Genomic DNA, 23,841 nt, shown 5'->3' on the forward strand with positions numbered 1-23,841 from the left:
AATAGTTTGAATTTGGAAGAGTTGAAGGAGAAAAAGAAGTTTATTTACTTCAAACAATTGGAATCTATAAGGAAGAATCAGCTAGATGACTTGATTTCTCTCATGATTCACATCAACAATTTGCAGAAGCTTATGCCGGATTGGGAAAGCATTTTCGATGCTTGCTCAGATGCCTTGGATGTGATCAATTTGTAGCAGGAAGGTCTACCCAGTGTTACAATTGAGGAACTCAACTCAGTCTTGGCTAGATTTGTTGAGTATGCAACTAGAGAGAGGGATGCAGGCTGAAATCTTCTAGAAGATTCCCTACTTGATGACTAGGCATCATCCCATTGGACCACCTTTTTTGGTTCCACTTTTTGATGTAAGCCCTAATTAGGGCAATGTTGGCATGATCTTGGCCCTTGATTGTAAATGAATCTTGGCCATTCATTTCATTTGAGACTCCATCTAACCCCCTTCCTCTCATTTGTAAGAGAGATTTTTTAGAATTGTTGCCTATATGATGCAATTTTGAATTTTATGTTTGGTGATTTTGTTGAGAGTCGAAGCATTGTGTGGTTCTCATTGCCTCCAAAATTTAGATTAGAATTTGTTTTCAAGTATTTGAGTTGACTGAAATAAGTGTTGAATGCATTTGAATGAAATTCGTTTAATCCATACCACCACTAGCTTCTTGTTGATTGCAAGTTTGCCTTGCATGGTCAACTGGAATTAAGATTTGAACTTAACTTTAATTTATGCTTACTCATTGATATGCATCCAATTGATGGTGTCTATGTTGTTTAGTATGAATTTGAACATCTATAGATTTACCTTAGATGATTGCACTAAGCTTGTGTAGAGTTGTTCTTTTGATGGCAATACCTAGCCTAGTTGAATTTCATTGAATTGTTCATTACTTCTTGCATTCTAGGTTTTAAGATAGGATTAGAATAGAACTTCTAAACCCTCATCCTTTTGCATTTTTTTTTAAGATCTTTGTTAGAATAGATTGAGAGCTTAAATTGCAAAATCCTAAGTCATTTGAAATCATTGGCAAACCCATGTCCATTCATGATAAGTTTGACATCTTTAGAACAACAATGGTCCCCAAGTGAAAAGAGAAATTCACATCAAACCATTGAGTTACCCACATGTCAAGAACTGACCGTAGAAACCTTGGAATCGTCTTAGTTGATCAGATATTTAGCATCTGAGGTGTTTTGTTCAAGAGAGGGTAAAATATGTTTGGCGTGCCTAAAAAACACATCAACAATGTGGAAGATACAATCATAACTGTGTTATCAATGTCAGAATTGAGTTTTCTAAGGCAAATTTACAAGCACAAAATTACAAATAATGGCTTTGGTTCAATCATTCCAAACCAAAGTGCAAGCATGAAAAGAATAAGCAGCAAAAGGAAAGTTATATTGTGAGACTCTGTAGCAGTGATTCATCAACCTTATAGTGATTAAAGTGATTTATGAACAGCTTGATGACTAAATTTTCTCTAGCTTATGCTTTTGATGAATTTACATGGTAAGTGGTTTGCTTTTGATGGATTTACATGGTAAGTGGTTTGCTTGGTAAGGAGACCAAAATATAGTCCTTGATAACATAAATGCATAGTGTAGCGAATTATACAACTTATGAATTATTTAAATGCTCACATCAAAGATGCCATTGGCCACACATGATGAGGAAAGCTGTACCCAACATTGTGAAAGTTTAACCCACCTAGCAGCAAGGACTACGCCCAATTAGCTAAGGCAAGGGGGTTAGTGGAATTAAGAAATTTAATTTATTAAGAATCTCCCTTCCAGCTTTTTTTTATGTTTCCTTCAGGAAAATTAATTTTGGGAAATAAAGTTAAAAAGATCAATGTTTTATTTGTGGATAAATCATTAAAATATTGTCGTATAATCAGAAGTATATAACTAAAATGATGCAGAAAAAGAAAAGAGTAACCACAGAGTAAGGCTTCCACAATAATTCCATACCAGATACAACTTTAAAAAGTTCCAACAAAAATTCTTCATTCAAAGATAAAATGGGTTGAAGCTTGCATTTAGATTGATGGTAGAAACACACATAAATTCATGTGAAAGGCATTAATGTTAAAATCCTCTTTATGCAAATGATGTCATAAACAGAGTAAGTAGCAAAGATTGAGATGGTTACAGTTCTTACTACATCGAGGAAAGAGACCAAAAGTGGAGAGAAAGGGCTTCAAATTCCTCGTGTTTCTGTCACAAGAAAAAAAATATTGCTAAAATAGGATATTATTTTATTGGCTTAGTGTGCTTCTCTTCCTAGCCTGTTTTATTTGTTTGAAATGATAAAGAAAATGGAAGTTCATTAATTTTCTTTTTGAAGCTCAAAAAACATTTGAGGATATCCATATAGTTATGTTCACTTTCAGATCAATTCGGAAGAAAATTTAAAGGACCCCCCGCATAACTTAGCATGCATTAGTGTATACTGAACACCAGAAGACCCAACACATGGTGTGGTGACAGAAGACACTTGACACAATAATGTCTGCAGCATGGCCAGTAAACCTGCTACAAAATTTGGTGCACTGTGATTAGTTTTGCATTTGTAGTTTGGCCTCATAGGCCTCTGAAAGGTAATTATTGGTATCTTACCATTAAGGGCCACACAATCAAGGCCACAACTTTATTTGCTCAAAACACTACAGTTTATGAAAAAATTCATATCAGCGGGGTTCAAACAAAGGGGATGGGTTTGGACTTCCAAAACAACAGTTTACAGTGCTCTGGGAATTTTAACATTAACCTTATCTAAACTTTGACTTCATATTAGAACACAAACAATTTGAAATAAAAAGAATTCCAAGAACCAATGGAAAAAAATAGAACTGTGATACCACTGAGATATCCAAGACAAGTTTTTCTATTTAGCCAGGTATAAAAATCATTAATGATGAAGCAGAAAAGAGAAGAGGAGAGGTTGCAATAAAGAAATTAAAAATATATCTGCCCAATGCAATTTGAACCCACTTATGCCACAACTGTGCATGCTAACAACAAATGAAGAGAGATGCCACAAGCTTGGAGGAAGATCACGGTCAAGCTGCGAACACATAATACTGTTGAATTGCTTTTCACCTAGTTGAGCATGGATGTACTGAGATAGATGGCCACTGTATAATGGTATTCTGAGATGATGTTCTATATGTATAAAAGTTTTTAACTACACCTCCATAAAACGAATATGCAATAGAGTGAAATGCAATTAGGTCTATTTATTTTTTGTTGTTCTCTTAGGCGTGATAGTCATATAATGGTAATTATCTGCAATAAACACATCCATCATGACTCTCCTCATACATGCTTCATAAAACACATCTATCATAAATTGCCCTATATTTGCTTTGTAGATTGGTATTAAAGGAACTACTCTCAATTGATAAAGACCTATGTTACTTATAGAGATCGTATACATTAAAATGACTAGAGTGAAGCCATTCATATTCTTTCCACCAATAAGTATAATATTAATAGGTGAACAGAAGCAAAAATCTGGAAATTTTTGTGTTTTTTGAAGAAATTGGGGTCAATTATGTTTAATCAGTTTTTTCATGCTTAAATTGCAGTTAAATCATTTAAATTGCGTTTGAGATGCAGCATAAAAATTTCTGACTGGTTTTCAACATTTTTTTTGCTAATTTTAATGTTCAACTTGAAGTTTTTTGGGGGGATTAGGGTTTCACGTAGGTCTCGCATAATATAGTTGGGCTCCATCGCTAGATTAGTGGATTGTGACACATTGTGTCAATATGTCAAAGGTGGGTGGGTGATCGATTCACTAGCAGAATCATATGCTCACAACACAAAGAATGCTTAGTATATAGAGAAATATGCTCCCTCCAATCCAAAATCATCATTTGCATCATTTTGGCTTGTGATCAACAATATCACAATTGAAACAAAATAATGTGTTGATCGGATCAATTCACTACATGATACTCCTAGTGTGGCACAAAGAATGCACCATAGAACAAAAAGATTTGCCCCAAGTTCACACAATCTAAAAGAACTGCATATCACATGGCAAAAATTTGAAGTTATGAGGGGATTAAGGAAAGTTGATAGCACAAATGAAATCAAAACATTGATTGATTTGACCAGAAGATAATGCTTTTTTACCAAACAAAAAACGTATTTTTTTTCTTCATTTACAACTTTTTTTTTCTTCAATGTATCCTAGTGACACATCTCCTATGTTACATCATTAACTTAAAATCAATAAAACTTGAAAAAAATGGCATATACTTTGAAGGTTTGTGTACTCTCAAAGGCTTTAATTTGATCTTAGTGGTGGGGACTTTGCCCCTCAACCCCACTTTGTATCATGACAGGGAGCACACCCGAGGTACTGCCTCTAGATCCCATGCCCCTCAATTTTGCTTACAACTTCATATAGTCCATCAAGAAGAATAGGCTTACCTCTTGAGGACTAGATAAGTTGATGGTTGTGCATAGTGTCTTGGGTCTTCAAGATCGATAGATTCCTAAGTATTGTTGGACTCCAATTGCATGTGAGTTGTTGATCCTAAAGATGTCACACATGTTGATGAGGAGACATAGGAGGGATTGATTGGGGTTCCACTGGATAAGGTAGTTTGTCATTATGGCAGTGATTCAAACTTAGACTTCAATTTTCATGTAAAGGGCAAATGCTAAATAGGGGAAGTAGCATATTTTCTATGTTTTTGTCATTTTGTAGTTGAAACTTGTAGCCTTTTGACATTTTTTTGTAATTTTTATAATATATATATGCACATTCACAATTAAAGCAATTAAATTTTGGTAATTCGTTTATCAACTAGAGAAATTTCAATTCAACTCTGATGCTATGTATTGAGGTTGTATAATGTATATGATGAATGTCTTATCAATGCTATCATATGATTATTTGAAATTTCCTATATTTTTTAATTTTCCTTATTTTTAAATTAGTTGTCCCGTCACCCGAAAAAATGGCCACCCAAAAAATTTGTCCCAAAAATGTGCTACCTTGTCCCTTTCCATCCGTCCCAGAAACTTGGTGTAACATAGATTAGTATCTAATCATCATTTGTGCACCATGTAGTATGCTGAACATCAACAAAAAAAATCTATATTCCCCAATTCACTGAGTAAAATCTCATTTTTATTTTCTCCCTATATCTTTACGCTATTAAAATTCTTGTAAATTTAAAAATAGTAGCTTTTTCACTCTTTTTCACATTTTTCTATGCTTTCTGAAAATCCAAATTTTTCCTTTTTTTTTTCCGACTTTTGAGAAAATCTTATACATTTGGTTTGCTGACTTTTCTTCCAAAAGTTTTTTGCTGCTCTAGCTACATATTCTATGTTTGACAAATATACTAGAATAAGTTGTGTTTTTATGTAAATATATTTGTGTCCCAAGAGATGTCAAAACAATATTGTTGTTCCTGCTATCAATTTGCACTTGTAGGGATCCATATGCAGTCATAGACCACTCATAACCTTTCTAGGAATGGCCTTGCTCCTCCATGCAATCATTATTATATAAGAATGATATCATAAAAAAACGTGTAAAATAAATCAATTAAACATTAACTACAAAATTAATTCCCAGAGAAGATGAATCCCAAAAACAAATTTTATTTTGCAACGGAATATAATTGTAAACATCATTGTCCAACAATAATAAAGATTACAATATTTCAATATGAGTAGAATGTAGTTTATTAGTTCATGGCACATATGCCCCTTTATTGAGAAGATTATATCAAAGAGAGAGACGCAGATTATAGAAGAGTGATTACTTTCTACATTCCTTGTTCAATTTGACGAGCCCTATTCCACATAAAGAAGGACCAAATAAGGTACATATGCGATACATGAGAGAATGTTTGACCTTATGCATATTCGATAGAAGAGTGATTACTTATTATACTCTATCCTCAATTTGAGAAACCTCTATCCCATATAAAGAAGAAAGGACCAAATAAGGTATATATGGGATACATAGGAAAATGTTTGAACTTAAGGATATTTGTTTGATAAAAGAAATGAGGAAGAAAAGATTAAGGGAGATTGTTTTGAGGCAGATTTTGTGAGGGAAATTGGGCCTGGAAATGCATAAGATGTGGTTGCCGATGTGAATAACAAAACCAAAGGAGGCTTGGGCAGGAGCTAACTCCCTTATATGGAGAGGTTTACTTGTGTGTAAAGGGGAAGCATATACTATTCGAAATGAAAATTGTGTAGGGAAATCTGTACGGATAGCTTGAACCTTGTAGAAATAGAAATAACAAGGCCATTGGTGCTAACAAGACAATTCGACCACATGCAAATCTTATATTATTCTACTATAGGAAGAGGATATTATAGACTACAGATTGAGAAAATTCAGTAATATTGAGAATGAACTCTTTCAAAGACAGAACTTGGTACCACCACTTATGTGTCCATTTTTAAGAGACACCAGAGCAAATTCGAAATACATAGAGAGAGAGGTGGGGAGGGGGTGGAGAGGGTGGAGGGGCGTGTCATTTAAAGAAATAGAGAGATTTAAGCAAACAATCCTGCAGAATTTAATACGATGATAGTTTGACAATGAGATAGTGGCAGAGATTTCACAATACAAAGAAAAAACAGAAGTAATCAACATGCATTATGGTAAATTGAGGAGCTAACAAAAAATTGGAAAAATCCCCAAAACAAATTGATTAAAGAAACATCAGTTTATTGAAAGCCTACTTTCTAATTATAATTCAAAATCAAATATCCTATAATGAAGCATATCAATTTGACTAACACAATTCTCAAAGAGGAAGCAGAGCATGTAGGTATTCGTAGTGATTACAAAGGTTATAGATTTTATGGATTATGGAATGCACCTTCTGCATTCCAGCAAGCCACAAGCAATCTCAGAGCATTTCTTAATTATTAGCCAATTTTTATGACAAATAAATCACATCTACTAGCTCTTTCTAGAGGAAAAACATTGTATCTATGGTACAAATTATCCCTCAATCCCGAAAAATGTTGACAATCCAGAAATTGCATCGCTGCCTGTCAGCAAATACATTAATTTTCATGTTGACCTACAAGTGTTGCTTTACTATAATAATAATGCTAGTAATAAAAGAAAGGCTAAGCATTGACTAGATGATATTGTTTTACCACAAGACTTCACCATTAAGATTGTGGTTCATCCTAGAGAAAAACATAATTGCTGACCAGTTGTTTAGAATCAAGTCAGTGAAACATCGGGGAGTTTTAGATGATTTCATCAATGCTCAAACAATTTATATTATGGTTCTGCATATGGTGTAAACAACTTAAAAACTTTCTTTCCACAAGTCTTGCCTGTTTTATCTCAAAGTGAAGAAAACAGATTATCAAAAAGCCCGAGACATCAAACAAGAAAATTTATTGTATAGATGGGATTGGATCAAAATTTAAGAAGGTTCAAGATGAATAAAATAATCCCACTGGGACTTTATTATACTTATTCAGAATGCCATGGAGGAGATCATTCCCTAAGACATGCCAATGTATGACCAAGTCACTTAAGAGGGCCTTCCCATTGCTTTGCCATTTTCATGATTCAAGCAAGCATAAAAGTGCAGGTAAATTATCATAAAAGAAATGTTTGACAAAATGGGCATAGGAGCAAACATGTCCCAATAACCTCTTTCAGAAGCACTAGGTTGAGAAAATCATAAAATAACTTGGTTGGCCTCTATGCCTTCAAGGGAACAAAAAGGCTGTTAATGACTGTACAACACTTGACCAAAAAGTTTAGAATCTTACTTATCATTGAGCCCTTATCAGTCATGTGAAAACAAACAAGTTTATTGTATCTAACTCATAAGTTATGACACCTAGAATAGAATGATGGGGGTGAAAGAGGACCAACTGTTTCATGGTCATACCGAATAGCTCACCACATGTCAAATTTCTAAAGAATGTCAATTAATTTATGGGCCTACAGAATAACTCGCTACATGTCACACTACTTTCTGTTTAAATATTATCAAGAGGCAGTAGCTTCCATGTTGTTTGCAGCTGGCGTCCTAGAAAGCTTGCAACAGAGAAGCTCAAAAAGAGTGCATAATACAAGTATGGGAGAAAAACGAATAAGAAAAATTGCATTGTGAAGAAAAGCATGTCACAACAAATACCTACAACTAATAAATTACCCAGGCCATAATAGTATTAAGTATGACCTCTGACACAACATTAAATCAAGCATGTTCAAAATGGTGTCACATGCCATTTGAATGAACAAGGTACTTGTTAAAGGAGCAATTAGATTCTAGAATCCAAACAATCATCTATATAGACACTAAATGGATTGAGGGTGGTAAAGACATATAAGCTAAGTAATCCAACACAAGAATTGAAGTTCAATGAAGTTTTTATAAATTTACGAAGACAGATTAGAATCACCAAAAACTATGACTTTGTTACCAAGGGCTTTCAAGTACATTGACAGTTTATGGACTTATCAAGATAGAGTCACTAATGGCAGAATTACTACCAAGTTCTTTAAAATTTAAATGATATAGACCATTAATTTAAAACTCATCAAGTACTCATGAGTAATTTTCTGCAGCAACTTGACCTCAAGTTTGCCAAGTTTACAAAGCAACTCATGGTGAGTACTTGAGAGAACTTGGCAATTTGTAGGAGAAACTTGTGAAAACTAAATTTTTGCTCAAATTTGAAAATTATTATTTTTTTAGCTGAAGTTTTTGTGAGTCCAAGTCACATTTAGGTCTGCCATGTTTTTGAACTAGCTTGAACATGAACCCCAGCAATTGGCAAGTCAATGTGATTCCTACGATATGTCAGAAAATAATGGCAATCAGAAACAAGATGAGTTTATCAAATTAAAACATAATATGCAAAAAGGCTGTCAATGAGGCAATTGAATAAACGTGTTAGAAAGGATAATAATTAGAGCATAAAATGCAAAAAGGATAGCAATGAGGAAATTGAATAAATGTATTAGAAAAGATAATATTAAAATACAATTTTTTTACAAAATATGGTTTGGAGTCATAAGCTGAAATTTTATTTGAATTCCTTTCCTTTCCATCTGCAACTTCATTGCTTTGGACTCAAGAAGAGACAAACCCTATGCACTGAGGATGAGACAAGCAACATTGAAAACCCTACATTGTTCAGTTAGAGGCCATAAAGTCAAAGTGCACTGCATGCAAGGTTAGTTTTTGAAAAATAGACGAGGCAGATGTGTGGTCCCAAGTAAATTTTCAAATGTTTCAAACCCTCAGCATTATGGCCATGTATCACAGCTACAACCCGCTTGTTTAAGTTCAAAAACAAGACCTTTGAGGAGGATCCAGAAAATGAAGTGTATTTCATGTCAATTTAAGTATCAATGAGAAGTAAATTTAGGTATGGAACAAAAGAGTTTTAAAATATAGCAATAAATGAAGAATTCTTAATTATCACAAAATTCTTAACTGAACTTGGTATTTACTGGCTGCAAAAAATTGGACTGGATAGGTGCTTAGCAAAAGGCAGAGCCTCATGTTGCGATGTGATGATGAAAATAAGATACAATTTTTTTACTTTTTCCAAATCAATTTTCTGCAATGTCACCCTCATATTTCCATGAAAGAATAAAACAAGATGCATATATGTAAGCACTTACAACAGAATCACAAAATACTGCATCAATGTCATCAAGGTTGGTATCTTTTTCCTCTTGAAATTTAACTGGAACATATCCTTTCTTGAACCAAGAATTTTCTAGTATCTCAGGTATTGTAATGCGCTGCCACATCAAAAAGGGAAGCCAAAAATATATTAATAAATCACTGGATGTCAAAATCAGACCAATAAAGGAAAATGACTCTGTGTCTAACAGCAATGAAATACAATACTGAAGTACAATAATACTATATTTCAATTAAAAACTTACATTGTTAGGATTTGGCTCGAGTATGCTCAGAATTAGTTTCCGGGCCCCTGGAGAAAACCAATTTGGACAAGTGAAGTCTGCTTTGTATATCTACAAAACAGATGGAAAAGAAATAGCAATGATCACAGAACTATTTCAATCTAAGAAGAAGACTCCTTCTTTATCAAGCAAAATAGCTTGCTGCAAAAGAAAATGAACCTTCTTATAAAGGGCCATAATGTTAGGTTCATCAAATGGTAAATAGCCTGCCATGAGAACAAAAAGTATGACTCCACATGACCACAGATCAGCCTTGGCACCATCATATCCCTTGTCTATAATAACCTGCAAAACAGAGCATTCAAAAACACTCCATGAATTTCTTATTATACGAAGATTTTTTTTTTCTGAAAATTGTGATGCCAGTCACATCATATATGTTATTAAAACAAATCTGTGTGACAAAATGAACATGAAACACAAAAGTACAAGGCAAAAAAAAGATCCCACCTCAGGAGCAACATAGTTGGGGGTTCCACATGTAGTATGCAGCAGTCCATCTTCCTGCAAGGATATGACATCCACTCTTTCAATACCATAATAAATATGCAATATTAATGTTTTGAATAGGAAAATAATCTGACCTAAAAGTTTTTTTATTGTGTTATTTATAAAAGTGCAGGCTGTAAGATCAGATTTCATGACAAATAGCCTAGCATACTATGTAATAAATGGTAAGAACTAAACATGCAAATTATATTTAGCAGGCACATTTACATGCACGTGCATAGATATAAATAATTTTAGAAAGCTGCCAATAAAGGGATGGTAGGCCCCCCAGTTGTGGCCTCTCTGGCTTGGGCCAGGCTAAAAAATCTTAAGTTAACCTCATCAAAAAAAAGAATTTCACAAAGATTTCCAACCGAATAACTAATACAAGTTGGACAACGATGCAGATGCAAAAGTCTTAGCTAGGTATTCTGATTTCCTATGTCCTGTGGCCAACCTCAGTTAAGAGAAGAAAGATTGCCAGATGTGTACAATTTTATAAAGTAAGGAGACTTGGATGGTATTTAAATGTTGTTCAAACAATATCAGACAAGCCTTCAAGTGTCTTGCAAGAAATTGCTACATCCCTAAAGCTCTGAATGCACACGTGCCAATAACTATAATCATACTGTGTGGGTTTTCGTACATAATGAAAAGAAAACAAGTTCAACCACACACAATCTGATGGCATTTATCTAACACGTGATGACTATTTGTGAAAATGCACATGCTTGCACTTCTTGTGAAAATGAAACCAATAAGAACAAGCACGTAGATGGTCTCGATATACCAAAATAACATTTTTTGCTCTGCTCCTTGGGGACACATCCCCTGCCCAAATGATCCCATCCCTTATAGGGGGATGTTTGAGGACACGGGAGCAAATAGGAAATGTCCCCACCCCATACCCTTTTTTTCAAAATTTGACATCAACAAATCTGCAAGGCATGCCTAGGTACGTTAGGGGATGGCTACGGGACATCCAAACATTCCCCATCCATCCCAAAGATGGCTAGCCATCCCTGACATACCCAAGCACATTTTAGTTGCCTTTTTCTTAAATTTACAACCTTTCAATCCTTGTTTGTTCTATGACATGCCCATCTAAGATTTACAGCAAAATATGAAAATGACGTGTGCCATGAAAGTTTGTGTGATTTTTAAGTTCTTCATTTGAGCTTGGTGGTGGGGACCTTACCACTTGACCCTACCTTGTATCGCAACAAGGAATGTGTTAGTGGCACTACTCCTAAACCTCGCGAGGAGCACTGACCCTTGACCCCACTAAGGGCACTGCTCCTCAACGCTGTTGGAGGCACTACCCACAAACCCCCATGAAGGGTGCTGCTGCTCAACCCTGCTAGGAGCATTGCCCCCAACCCCCACCAAACTATATGTCTGACCAAGTAATAAACCAATTATCAATCATGATCACAAAATCTACAAAATAAATATCCCCTGTTGCAGATCTCTGCATCTTCAGAGTGGAAATCAAAGTCAAGGATTATCTTGTATCATATATTGGACAACATGTTCAATATACAAGGATAGTGCCTGACAAAAGTTGGCATGCTACAGCCATTACAGTGCTGAATCGGCTTAAGTCATAGTCAGCAAGAAATGCCACTTTCATAATGCAAAATTGGGTCGATCATGCCCTGCAGAGACATATCATACGACAATCCCATCTATTAGTATCCCAGCTAAAGTCAAATTGGAATTTAAACAGTTAACTTTTATTTAACCATTCCCCTTTGCTAATGATTTAGACAACAGAACATGCAGTCTTGAATGCTTCAGGTAAACATCAATAATAGATCCCTCACCTGAATATACACACCAGTCAGGCATGTCTTTATTAACTCATGTTCATATATATAGAACATCATAATTCCTATTCAATTACCCATGCTCACAAAATCTCTATAATGTCTATGATGAATGCCTAATCAATGTTATCATATGAATAAAAGAAATTTCCTTATATTTTAGAATTTTCTCCATTATTTGATAGCTGTCACCTGCCATCCCCATCCCAGAAACTTGGGGGAGCATTGTTGATTTTTTGCCTTAATACATGAAAAAATAATCAATATCAAGATTATTGAGCAGGGGGAGAAATATAAGGCCATCGAGAGAGGTCCATTAAAGAGGAATTCCTCACTGCTGAATCAATATTAGGTTACATATGAGAAACATGTGAACCTGATGCTGACAAATTTTTCCTTCACCAAAACAATAAATGCCAAATTGCATTGTAAGAGCTTAAAAAAATGCTGCCTTTCCAAACACAAAAGAGATTTGAACAAAAAGTAAATATTTAGATAAAATTTATAGATTATTTCCCACAGATTTTGGACCATTTATTCTGTTTGAGGCTTCTGTGAATGTGGAAACTGTTCAAAATTTCGATTAGCACCAAGTTGTTCATGAATCTTATAGATACTTAATTTAGCAAATCAATTCTTAATGTGGCTCTTTGTTGGAAAACAAGTTTATGTCATTCACATTATTAACTTTCGTTTATAAGGTAGTATACAAATCTATAAAATTCATTCTGCAAATAGTTTGCAAAAGTTAATTTTTAGGATAATTTTATGGTAGCCATGCATTTTATTTTTAAAGAACTGAATCATTGAGCCCTATAGCTGCTCTGTGATTTTGAGCAATAGTTTATCCCGGAACAGAACAAATGAATTACGAACTAACAAATAATTTAAAGATAAAGAAAAACCATTAGTATTTAGTACAAATTTTCAGGAGTAACTGAAATTCATCATAAGAGAGCATTATTGAAAGAACTACCGCTACAGTTAGGCTAGTTATTACCTTCACTTGTTGTGAGAGAGCACTCAGACCAAAATCCGAGATCTTCAGATTTCCCTTTGAATCCAAAAGCAGGTTCTCTGGCTGGAGATCATATTAAATTAAAAATCAAGAGACAATTTTTCCTTCAACATGCATGAATCATGGTTAACAATATTCTGACAAATTCATTAAAATATTTTACTGTTCATGTATTTCTGCTGCAAATAAAAAATATATCAAAAGCTTGAACTCATATGCTATAGAAGTTGATGAGCCCAGATTTCTTTCCCATACCTTGAGATCTCGATGATAAACTCCTCTGCTGTGACAATAATCAACTGCATTTATAAGCTGCTGAAAATATTTTCTAGCATCATCCTCTTTGAGCTTCCGTTGTTGAGCCTGGTATTGGAAAATATATTAAATGGTATTAGAAACTTTCTAGCTGTGGTAGCAAACATGTAACAACTAGCACATATGGGAAGAAACCATGAGGACAACCACGGCTCACAGGTAGCATTATCTCAAAGAAACTAATGATATCGAGGTCTCTTTGCAGCTTGATATATCGCAGTACACATGAAAAAACCTCAATAATTAGATCAAATTTCAAGAAAGGAAAGTACTCTAAATGTTAACAGTTTAACTAAATTTAGGCTTAAATTTAACAGGACACAATGCTAAACTACTATAGATCCTTATCTTAAGAGTTAATTTTAACTCTCTTCATCCTTGTGTCTTTAAGACTGTTTTGCTTTTTCTTTAAAAAGAAGCAGTTTAATTGAGGTCAAGGAATAATTTACATCCACCTATGCAACTGATGGATGCCCCAATACCAAATTGGAGTAAAGGTCTGTTGCAAGCATATACTGGCTTGCAAGAGACCCAAAACAGAGGAAGAAAAGGGAAATTCTTCACAGGATGAAGCTAATGAGATTATTAGATGTAGCTGAGCATTATTTGTTGAAGACGTTATCCAATTAATTAAAAAGGTAACAATGTTGGCATGAAATTTTTTTTAAAAGAAAACATTAAGTGTACCTGCATATACTGCACATACAGATTAAACTTCTGCATGAAATTCATCAAATTTATTAACCTAAAGATTAAAGCTTACAATTTTATTAAAAAGCTCTCCACCGGTGACATACTCAAGAACAAAATAAATTTTTGTCTTGCTAGCCATAACCTGCATCCAAAAAAGTAAAAGCAAATATTAATATCAAATAATCATCCAGAGGCCTCAATAACACGTTAAGTTGCCAGTTTCCTGAAGAATGTGAAGTGGCACATATCGAATTTGTAACCATATACTAAGAACAACTGATCCTACACATCCATTGTGAAAAATACCTCACCAAGCTGAACAATGTTAGGATGTCTAACCAGCCTCATTGTGCAAATCTCTCTCTTAATCTGAAAACAACAAAATTTATTAGCTCAAGTTTCTAATGACCGCAAAAAATGTAGATGCTACAACCACACAGAGACTAGCTAAAGGTTAGATAACACATTCCATCTTCCACGGCAAAAGAAGCACTCAAAATGTCAAGCCTGGGCGATGCAAGCTATCTAAACTTTTGAGCCTAAATTGTGATGGAAACAACTATCCAATAAGACACTGCAATTTTACAGATGGGGACGTCACGGATAAACATTTATTTCGGAGAACTATTAAGTATGATAAAATTAGCACTGAAAAGGATTTAGCAGCAGCTAAAAACTTTTTAAGGCAATGTATCATTTTTGCAGATAAGAACCTTAAGCAATAAAATCTCAAGATCTAAACCGAGAAACGCACATTTTACAAACTTGAGGCTTTTAAGATGAATACAAATACAATTTTGCAGGTAATTTTGCCGCTAAGTAAGAAACTATCTTATATCATGCTGTGATTTTTACAGCAGGTACTCTGCAATCTGCATCAACTTTGCGACTTCTCCTTTTGGCGTAAATTGTTGAAGAGTGGTAAAATCAGCACTGTGATGGATTTTGCAGCTAACAAAAACTATTTAAGGCGATGGTTAATTTTTATAGCCACGTACCTCAACCAAAAAAAACCCTACGAGTTGAACCAAGAAGAGTACATTTCGGGCTACAAAGATGAACGCATGCACAATTTTGCGGCAGTATTTTGTATAGAAGCTATCTTTTCCTATTGTGGCTAGATTTTTCTTGCTGTACAGTGCTGATAGAGGTAAAATCCTCGATAACAGAAAATCGCAGCAATTAAAACAAATGAACGCTAGCAGTTAGCAACCTTAGACGCTAGAAACTTAAGACAAAAACAATTTACGGCTTTGCAGCTAAAACCTATACAATTTTGCCGCTGCGGGAAAAGACTACAAAAAAAAAAACCATAAATTACAAAAGATGAAGAAAATAAATAAATTTCACATCAAAAAAACCTTCAAACCTATAAAATCCTATGGTTCGAATCAAGATGAGAACATCAACTCTTTACCGTCGTCGTTCTTCATACTATTCCTATAATGTTTTATTTCTTCTAACCTTTACACAGCTCTTGTATTACTTCTTTCTTTTACTTCGTTTTGTGATTCTGAGGCCAGAAAGATGCAAATTTACTGTGACCAGCCTTACAATTCAAGAAAATGTAGATTTTACAGCCATGCATTCATATCTCGTCGCTTAAAAATACATGAGAAAAGCGTACCTGTTCAACCATCTTATCCTTCAATATTCTCTCCTTGTTGAGCACTTTTATGGCGAAATGTTCACCCGTTTGTGTGTTCCTTGCGAGCCGAACCTTTGCAAAAGAGCCTTGTCCAATGACTCTACCGAATTCATACTTACCCACTCGCGTACGCGCAGTCTCCCCGCACTCACTCATTTTCTCGCTCAAAAAGTTTTTTTTATAACGAACTTAAGCAAAAACAAACGAATTTTGTGAGCAAATCAATCGCGGGAGTCAGGAGGATCAAAATATCGCCGCCAGATCTCAAAAAAATTGGACTCAAGATACATATCGTCGCGCATTCAGAAAACCCACTGAAACAACTGAAAATACAACACCTCCATTCAGCATTATTTGTTCGTACGAATGAAAAAACACGCCGAAAACTTTCCTCGTGTTATCCGAGTCCCTTCCCGAACCGCTTGGACTTTTGTTCTTTTTATCAAACTCTTGCAGCCGTAAATCTCTCCTTTCGGTGCTGATACCTCTAAATCAGAGCCTCAAAATGCTGCCTTAGAGTCTTAGATATCCACAACTCAGCCTCCAAGACATTGGGCTCTCAGAAGCATGCAAAATAGGAAGCTAGGAGATCTTCTGTGAATTTTTTTTAATGTATCTTCTGTAAATACTGCAATCCTGAGATAAAAAGGATAGAAAACTTTGGAAACGGAATCTTTAGAGCATGCAAAGACGGAAAGCATACGGAGCTCGTGGGCTTGTTTTCACTGAAAATCACACAGTAGCCAGTAGAGAGAGAATACACGAGAATTTATGAGGAGAGAGATATTTTGAAGAACTATTAAGCGCCGTGCTTTAATATCTGTGGATAAACCAACAGACCTTAGATTGCTGATTGATTAAACGGGATTAATTTATTTTAAAAATAAAGTAGATAAGAAGAGAAGGAAAAGGACAGGCTTTTTCATGTTCCATCATGGTGTTTATAGCTTATCCAACTACCTTTTTCATGTAGTTTGAGTGGGTCTAGCCATAGTGTAGTAAGTAAATACTTTGATTACAATTCAAACTATTGCAAATAATTAAACAAAGATTTTAGAGCTGGATATTATAATTAACTTGGAAGTTCAACAAAATAATTGAAAGTATATCATTATTCTACGCTGAAAATAATTTTTTTATGATGTTATAATTGACTTGATTTCGTAATGAATAGTCTAAATCAATTTGACAATGACTTTGGAATATTAAAATATTCTTTGATTTGTTTGGTTTAAAGATGCATTTATGGATATAATCTTTATATGCATAAAAAATTTCACCCCTACAAAAATGGGAAGTGATTAGCAACCACATAAAACTTAAGTTATAAGGGACAAATAATCTGATGTGCCTTTTTCCTCTTATATAACTTACCTTTTATGTGGTTGCATAGCCACTTTCACAAAAATGTGAGAGAAAGTCAAATAGAATGGAACACATTAAATACAATACATCCTCTAGTAATTCTCATAGGAAAGACGTGCAATAGAAACTAAGATCTATTCATTTCAAAAAAGATAATACATACATGCAACAATATACAATCACATAGAATAGAATAGAAAATCACACGATAATTTACCCTAGGAAAATCCTTTTTGAAAAAAATGTAAGGTCCCTATCAATTTTTATTAACAAACTTACAAAAATTTCAACTTTTAACTCACATACATTTTGTCAAACACATACACATACATTTTGTCAAACAATTGGTAGAATATTGAACCAATCAATATATATGAATTTAATGATGAGGAACATAAGCAACTATCCTTTACATTATCTAGGTATGTATTCACAAACAATTGTCATGCATTAAGCAAATAGTTGTCATACAATTCACATTTAACAACTAATTGACAGATGCATGGAAGGAACTTGCATATAAATAACCATTGAAATGAATAAACTAATTTCTTTTATTTTTGACAGTAAGACCAAATCAATCATACAATTTGAATAAAAATTTAATCAACTAATGTTTCAAAAAATACAATCAAAATATTAACTAATATGTTGATTGTCCATAATTCTTTGATATAATTGGAATAATACATTGTTCACACAAATCTGTTTCTAATATGTGTATAAATCTAATTACTTTCAAATGGTTGTCTTGTTTTGAAAACTATCTTCTTGTTGATTGTATGATGTTCTAGAATTGATTATGGACTATTCTTTTAGAAATTCAAACCATTTAGCTTGACCAAAAAATGCAACAATGGTTTGAAATATTAAGTGGTCTAATTAAATATAATTATCAACAGCTAATATTAAGTACCACAACTAAAATACTTGTCATATTTATAATACATCGGTTGATCTCAAATAAAACTAGCAATAATAAAAAATAATGAAAATGATATTTCGATATTTCAATGAACTTCAATGCAAATTTTTACAAATCTCATAATATCAGAGCACACTAGCAATTTCAATATGAAATTTCTCTAATGGATGTTGAGGGAACATTTTTGTCCCCAACCCAATATCTTTAACACAAACCCGACTTCTAGATGAAATCACTCTCAAATAGTTAGAAGACTTTTCATCCTTGAAACCATTTGTACCTTAGGGTTTTTATCCTAGGTGAAGAAGATCAACAAAGTTCAATCTTTCAAGGAAAGATAATTTGGTAATAAACAATGAATGCATAACCTCTTGTCCATTTCAAAAAAGTGTTTTTTATTTTCTCCTATCTTTTCTAAAAAAGTAATTTTATTATTTTTATTTTTAACTATTTAATTATTATTCACACAACAAACTAATTTATGAAAAACATTATAATAGTCCAAATATGAATTCCGACCACACCATTAATACCTTAAGTGCATAAGATATCTATCTATATGAGAATTAGCATTCTCCCGGGATGACAAACTTCTCCAAGAAGTGTGGAGTGATCCTAAAATGTCAAATATGCACATGAAAAGTATTATTGTACTTGGCTTAGCTCTAGGAACTATCTACCACTATCAAAATACCTTTTCAATAAAACCAACACTCTCCAATAAAGTTGGGGGTCTTCAAGGATGTTGGAATGGACCAAAAATGAGACATTACATGTCCTTCCTCACTAAAATTGCTTATCCTCAAGCAACATTAATTAAACTCAACATTAATTCTAATTTAAATTGACTCATTAGATGCAAACATCAAGATTCCAAGCACACCTCATCAAACTTTTACTAAAACCCCATTACATCTCAAAAACCAAATAACATCTTAAATTTATAGGAAAGTGCAAACTTTAAAGTTCCAACTTGATTGTACCAAAATAGTAAACCATAATGTGATGCTCGTAGAGTCTAGATCACTCTCTTATCAAATGTTGCCTATTAATCCATAGAATTTTATGAAGACTCTTGCCCACAAGATTCATATGCACTTTTTGAAATTTGTTCACCTTATTGAAAGATAATACATTCTCATCATGTAGGTGAAAAGAAGAAATATGTGCATATCTCGCTATACCACTACTACAATCTTTCCATCATGGAACAAAAAATATGAGCAAAACATTTCAAATACCCCCCTCCCCCTTGACTTTAGATCTAATGATGTCTCCTAACAACTTTAAAAATAATTTGATCATTAAGTGTGCATAATGCATCATACATGTATCTTATACATATGATCTTCATTAATGATGTTTATGAGTTGTTCCTTCGAAGAAAGGACATAAATCAACATGTGTGCAAATTGAAAATAAATTATGACAATCATGAATTACCTGATTTCTACCCACTAGAATTGTGCTAGCTAAAGTATAAATATTCTCTTAAGTTGAAACCATTCACCAAAATTTCTCAAAGATTTAGTGGCCCCAAAATGGTTGGCCTTATAGTTGTTCAAGTCTATAAATAATGACTTATAGTTTGTATTTACCAAAGTTAGCAAATTGAAATTGGAATAGTAGTTGCAAAATTGAAACCTCCTTGCAAGAAAAGGAAATATGAGCATTTTAACATGACTAAAAACACTTTTGTAAAGGCTAAAAATGCTTTCCTAACAATCTGTTAGGATTAAGGTTTCATCTACCTTGTAAATCCTATGACATGGTTCCAACATCCTTGGAAAGTGTCCCAAGACACTTAAGATGTATTGAGAAAATAATTTGTAATCTTTATTCATAAGGGGCGTGGGTTCCACTAGTACCAGTAAAAGTGGGTAGTGAACACAGTTATTTAATATTGTCTTCCCCACTTATGGACATTTAGAATAAGATAATTAATGTCTTAAGGAAGTGGAAAAAGAACAAACTTTGTGATTTTCCAAGTGGGATCATGGAAGAGGCAATTGTTGGCATTCTACACTCTAATGAGAATGGTTGATGTTGTCATTGATGGCAACCAACCAGCATCGCAAGCATCATACACCGGCAGGCACCGGCATCGGCAGGCACATTCACCGACATCCAAATTACACCAGAAATGAAGTATACCGGCACTCAGGTCGACATGGGACAAAGTTTTGCTTATATGAATTGTATTGTAAATGTAATTAATTATCTGTAATCTGACTTGATGTATTGTAAAAGACTCATATATGTATGAGATCTTATAGATCATTTTGTATGGTAATGAAGAAGAAGGATAAGATAATATTATTAGTATATGTAAGACAGCGAAAGGTTTTTGGTTAAGGTATTTGACTGAGCTTAAATCGGTACTGAACCAAGCATTAGAGATGCTATTTTGAGCAGTACATTGTATTGGATTTAATTATTCATATTGTAGTCAGTGAGACTCTTTCATTGAGCAGTGCGCTCTAGACTGTTGGCCTTCCTGCATGTGCAGGCCCCTATTGTAAGTAATATTTATTCATATTGGCCAGTGAGTAAATATTGTGGGTCACAAATCCCACCGAGGTTTTTCCCACACCGGGTTTCCTCACTAAAATATTATGTGTTATATTGTCTCTATTATTTCTCTTTACTGCATTATTTCTTGTTTACCGGTACATTGATTTGGGTTGCAAAGTTATAAGTAAGTTTAAATATTCCACTAACCGGTTAGACACTGATTCACACCCCCCGCCCAGTGTCTTTGGGGGTGTCATTGAGTCTAACAATTGGTATCAGAGCCTGGTCCTCTATTTTCAAAAGCCTAATAGCTTGAGGAAGATTCTAAAACCGGTACCGATGGAGAATTTGAGAAAACAGTTGGAAGGAGCTCTTGAAGATTTTGATGCAGAAAAATTGAGAATATCAAACTTGAAGATGATTTGAGGACTGCTAAGGAATTCATTAAAGGACTTCAGGAGAACCTAGTTATAGCACAAAACAAGAGGAAAGAACTTCATGAGCAAATGCAAAAACATGATGATGAAAAAGGAACTCTTAGTGATATTGAAGATAAGTTAAGACAAGAGAACAGTAATATGAGGAATGAAATGCAAGATCTGACCATGAGGCTATGTAAGGATATTGAAGACAAGAAGAAGAATGAAGAAGATTTGACTAGAGGACTTAATGATGGAGGTAATGAAAATCTGAGACTTTGTCATGAAATTGATATGCTAAAGACAAATCTGATTCACATGCAACGTGATAAAGAGGAACTTATGAGACAAGTTGGGATTCTGGAAAATGAGTCGATCACTGTAAATGAACACAAAGACAAATTCGAGAAAAGTTAAGAAAGACTTGATGACATGCTAAAAAGACAAAAACCTAATGGAGATACAGTTGGACTTGGATTTGAACATGGAGAAAGTTTCAAGATTACAAACAATCAAGATCACAGTAAACCGGTAAGACAGCCTAACATGCTTATAAATTTAATGGGAAATGTTTCAATTGCAACAAATTTGGTCATAGAGAAAATCAGTGCGGATTTAGAAATAATTAGAATACAAATTTACCCACTGGTCAATGTTCCAAATGCAATAAAGTTGGTCACAATTTAGAAAATTGTAGAATGAATGTGAAATGCTATGTTTGTGATAGATTTGGACATTTATCTAATCAATGCAGATCACAAATCGGTCAAGGATATGGAAAATCTATTCAAAGGAATAATGTAACTTGTTATGCATGTAACAAGATTGGGCATATTACAAAATTCTGTAGAAGCAAGACTATATCGGCGAACAATAAAGGATCCAATGAGAAGGGAAAAGAAAAGGTAAATGAAATAAAGCAAGAATTTTCAAAACAATGGATTAAGAAGGGATATCAGAGAGTTGATGAATTTGTCTCTGCACCAGTTGAACAGAGTAACCCTCCACCGCTAGGAGATTCTTCATCTAACTAAGGAATAATCCTTAGGGGGTATGGCAACAAGTTGAAAATCATGCATTCTACCCTCAGTTGATGGGAAGAAGATACATTTCTTCTTTATCAGGAGATGTGTTAAGATTTCACTTAACCGACAAGCATTTAATATGGTAGTTGGAAAGCATTTTTGGCTATAAAGCACCAGAAAACCCTCATTATCATCCACCGAGCATTCAATAATTCAGAGAGTGTGAAATTGAGCAAAGACATACTAAAGGCGAGCAACAAAGTGTTTTTTAGGCATTCAAGGATTTCAAGCAAGAGGTATTTATCTTTCGAAATGGCATCTTCATCTTCTGTCCCTGAGTTTATTGCAAACCCTACTGTGGTAGAAAACATTAAGCACCCTAGGCCCGTGTTTAAAATCATCCCTGAAATTGCCAAGCAAGATGATTCTATCGGAGCTTTCTCAAAAATTCCGAAGGGAGTCGCTTTTGTTGAAGACCCTAGAATCTACATTCACTGTAACATAGAAAATTTAGGAACCGATGATTTGACAAACATGTACAGTGGTGTTATTACTGATGAACAAGGTTTAGTTAAACCGGAGCATAAGATAGTTGAAGACTTAGGACTCCTTGAAATACTGAACATACTTGAATTTTCAAAGGAGGTAGCTTGTCTTGTTCTGAGTAGAGTTCATGGAGAGTTCATGTGGCTTGACTCTATTTTTAAAATCTCTAAGAAAGCAATCAAGGCAGTTACTGGTTTACCCTCAACTGGTAGTAGGCCCAACAAAACCAAGAAGATACCTAACAAAGGAGTTATGGAGTTAACCGGAGCTACATCTGACAACAGATCTATTAGGTTTAATGGCATTACTGATGCTAATGTGAGATATGTGAGTATGGTACTTGGGTATAGAGTAACTCATGCAAACATATTGAATTCAATTTCTAGCTTATGTATTCATAGTGCATATGAGATGGTTAAGAACAATGCTAGGATTGATATCTGTGAATGGCTCAAGGATAAACTAATAGATAACCTGAAAAAGATTAAGGGTGGCAAGAAGGGGACATTTCGTTTTGGCAACCTACTTGTGTGTTTGATGCTTTACTTCACCAAAGAGATACCCGATATTGGTCATAAGGACTTTGGATATGACATCCCAGTAGGCAAACAAATTATGGAAGTTATCACTGATATGGACTCTAACAGTGACAACATTATAGCAGACTACTTCAAAAACTTTCAAACTAAGATGAAAGCTAGAGAAAGGTTACCACAGAGCATAGTAGATAAGTATGACAAACAAATCTGATTTGTAACCAAACGAGATGAAACATGGATGGAAGTTGTTACTCCTAGAACCATTTGGATAATAGAAATGGGTTATGAAGTTGACCTGAATGCTATTGAAGCATATGCTAAAACACTTCTTGATGTACCTAAGGAACCATCTAAAAAATTCTTTGGTAGTTCTGAGACCATTGAGAGTGTTGTCTCAATGCAGAAGCGAAGAAAAAGAAGAGAAAAGTTTATCAGATATGCACCCAAGATGGCTAAGGAAATTAAGGAAAATGTAATGAACTTGAGTGGTATATCTGTTAGTGAATTGGAAGGATTGAAACTGGAAGCTCATGTTTCA

The 23,841-nt window shown here is 34.2% G+C and overlaps 1 protein-coding gene across 1 annotated transcript in view; it reads right to left on the reverse strand.

Moving 5' to 3' along the window:
- LOC131035726 (CBL-interacting protein kinase 23) overlaps nt 1-16,808 on the reverse strand; it is a 29,104-nt gene extending 12,296 nt beyond the window's left edge. The window contains exons 1-9 of the mRNA XM_057967462.2: nt 15,950-16,808; nt 14,629-14,691; nt 14,393-14,464; nt 13,570-13,677; nt 13,297-13,377; nt 10,429-10,482; nt 10,138-10,263; nt 9,940-10,029; nt 9,670-9,792 (exon numbers count right to left, since the gene is read on the reverse strand). Of these exons, the coding sequence (XP_057823445.1) occupies nt 9,670-9,792; nt 9,940-10,029; nt 10,138-10,263; nt 10,429-10,482; nt 13,297-13,377; nt 13,570-13,677; nt 14,393-14,464; nt 14,629-14,691; nt 15,950-16,126 (894 nt within the window). The 5' untranslated portion in view covers nt 16,127-16,808. The remainder of the gene's footprint in view (nt 1-9,669; nt 9,793-9,939; nt 10,030-10,137; nt 10,264-10,428; nt 10,483-13,296; nt 13,378-13,569; nt 13,678-14,392; nt 14,465-14,628; nt 14,692-15,949) is intronic.
- Between the last annotated feature and the right edge of the window lie 7,033 nt (nt 16,809-23,841).

Source organism: Cryptomeria japonica, chromosome 3, assembly GCF_030272615.1.
Source record: "Cryptomeria japonica chromosome 3, Sugi_1.0, whole genome shotgun sequence".
Lineage (NCBI taxonomy): Eukaryota > Viridiplantae > Streptophyta > Pinopsida > Cupressales > Cupressaceae > Cryptomeria > Cryptomeria japonica.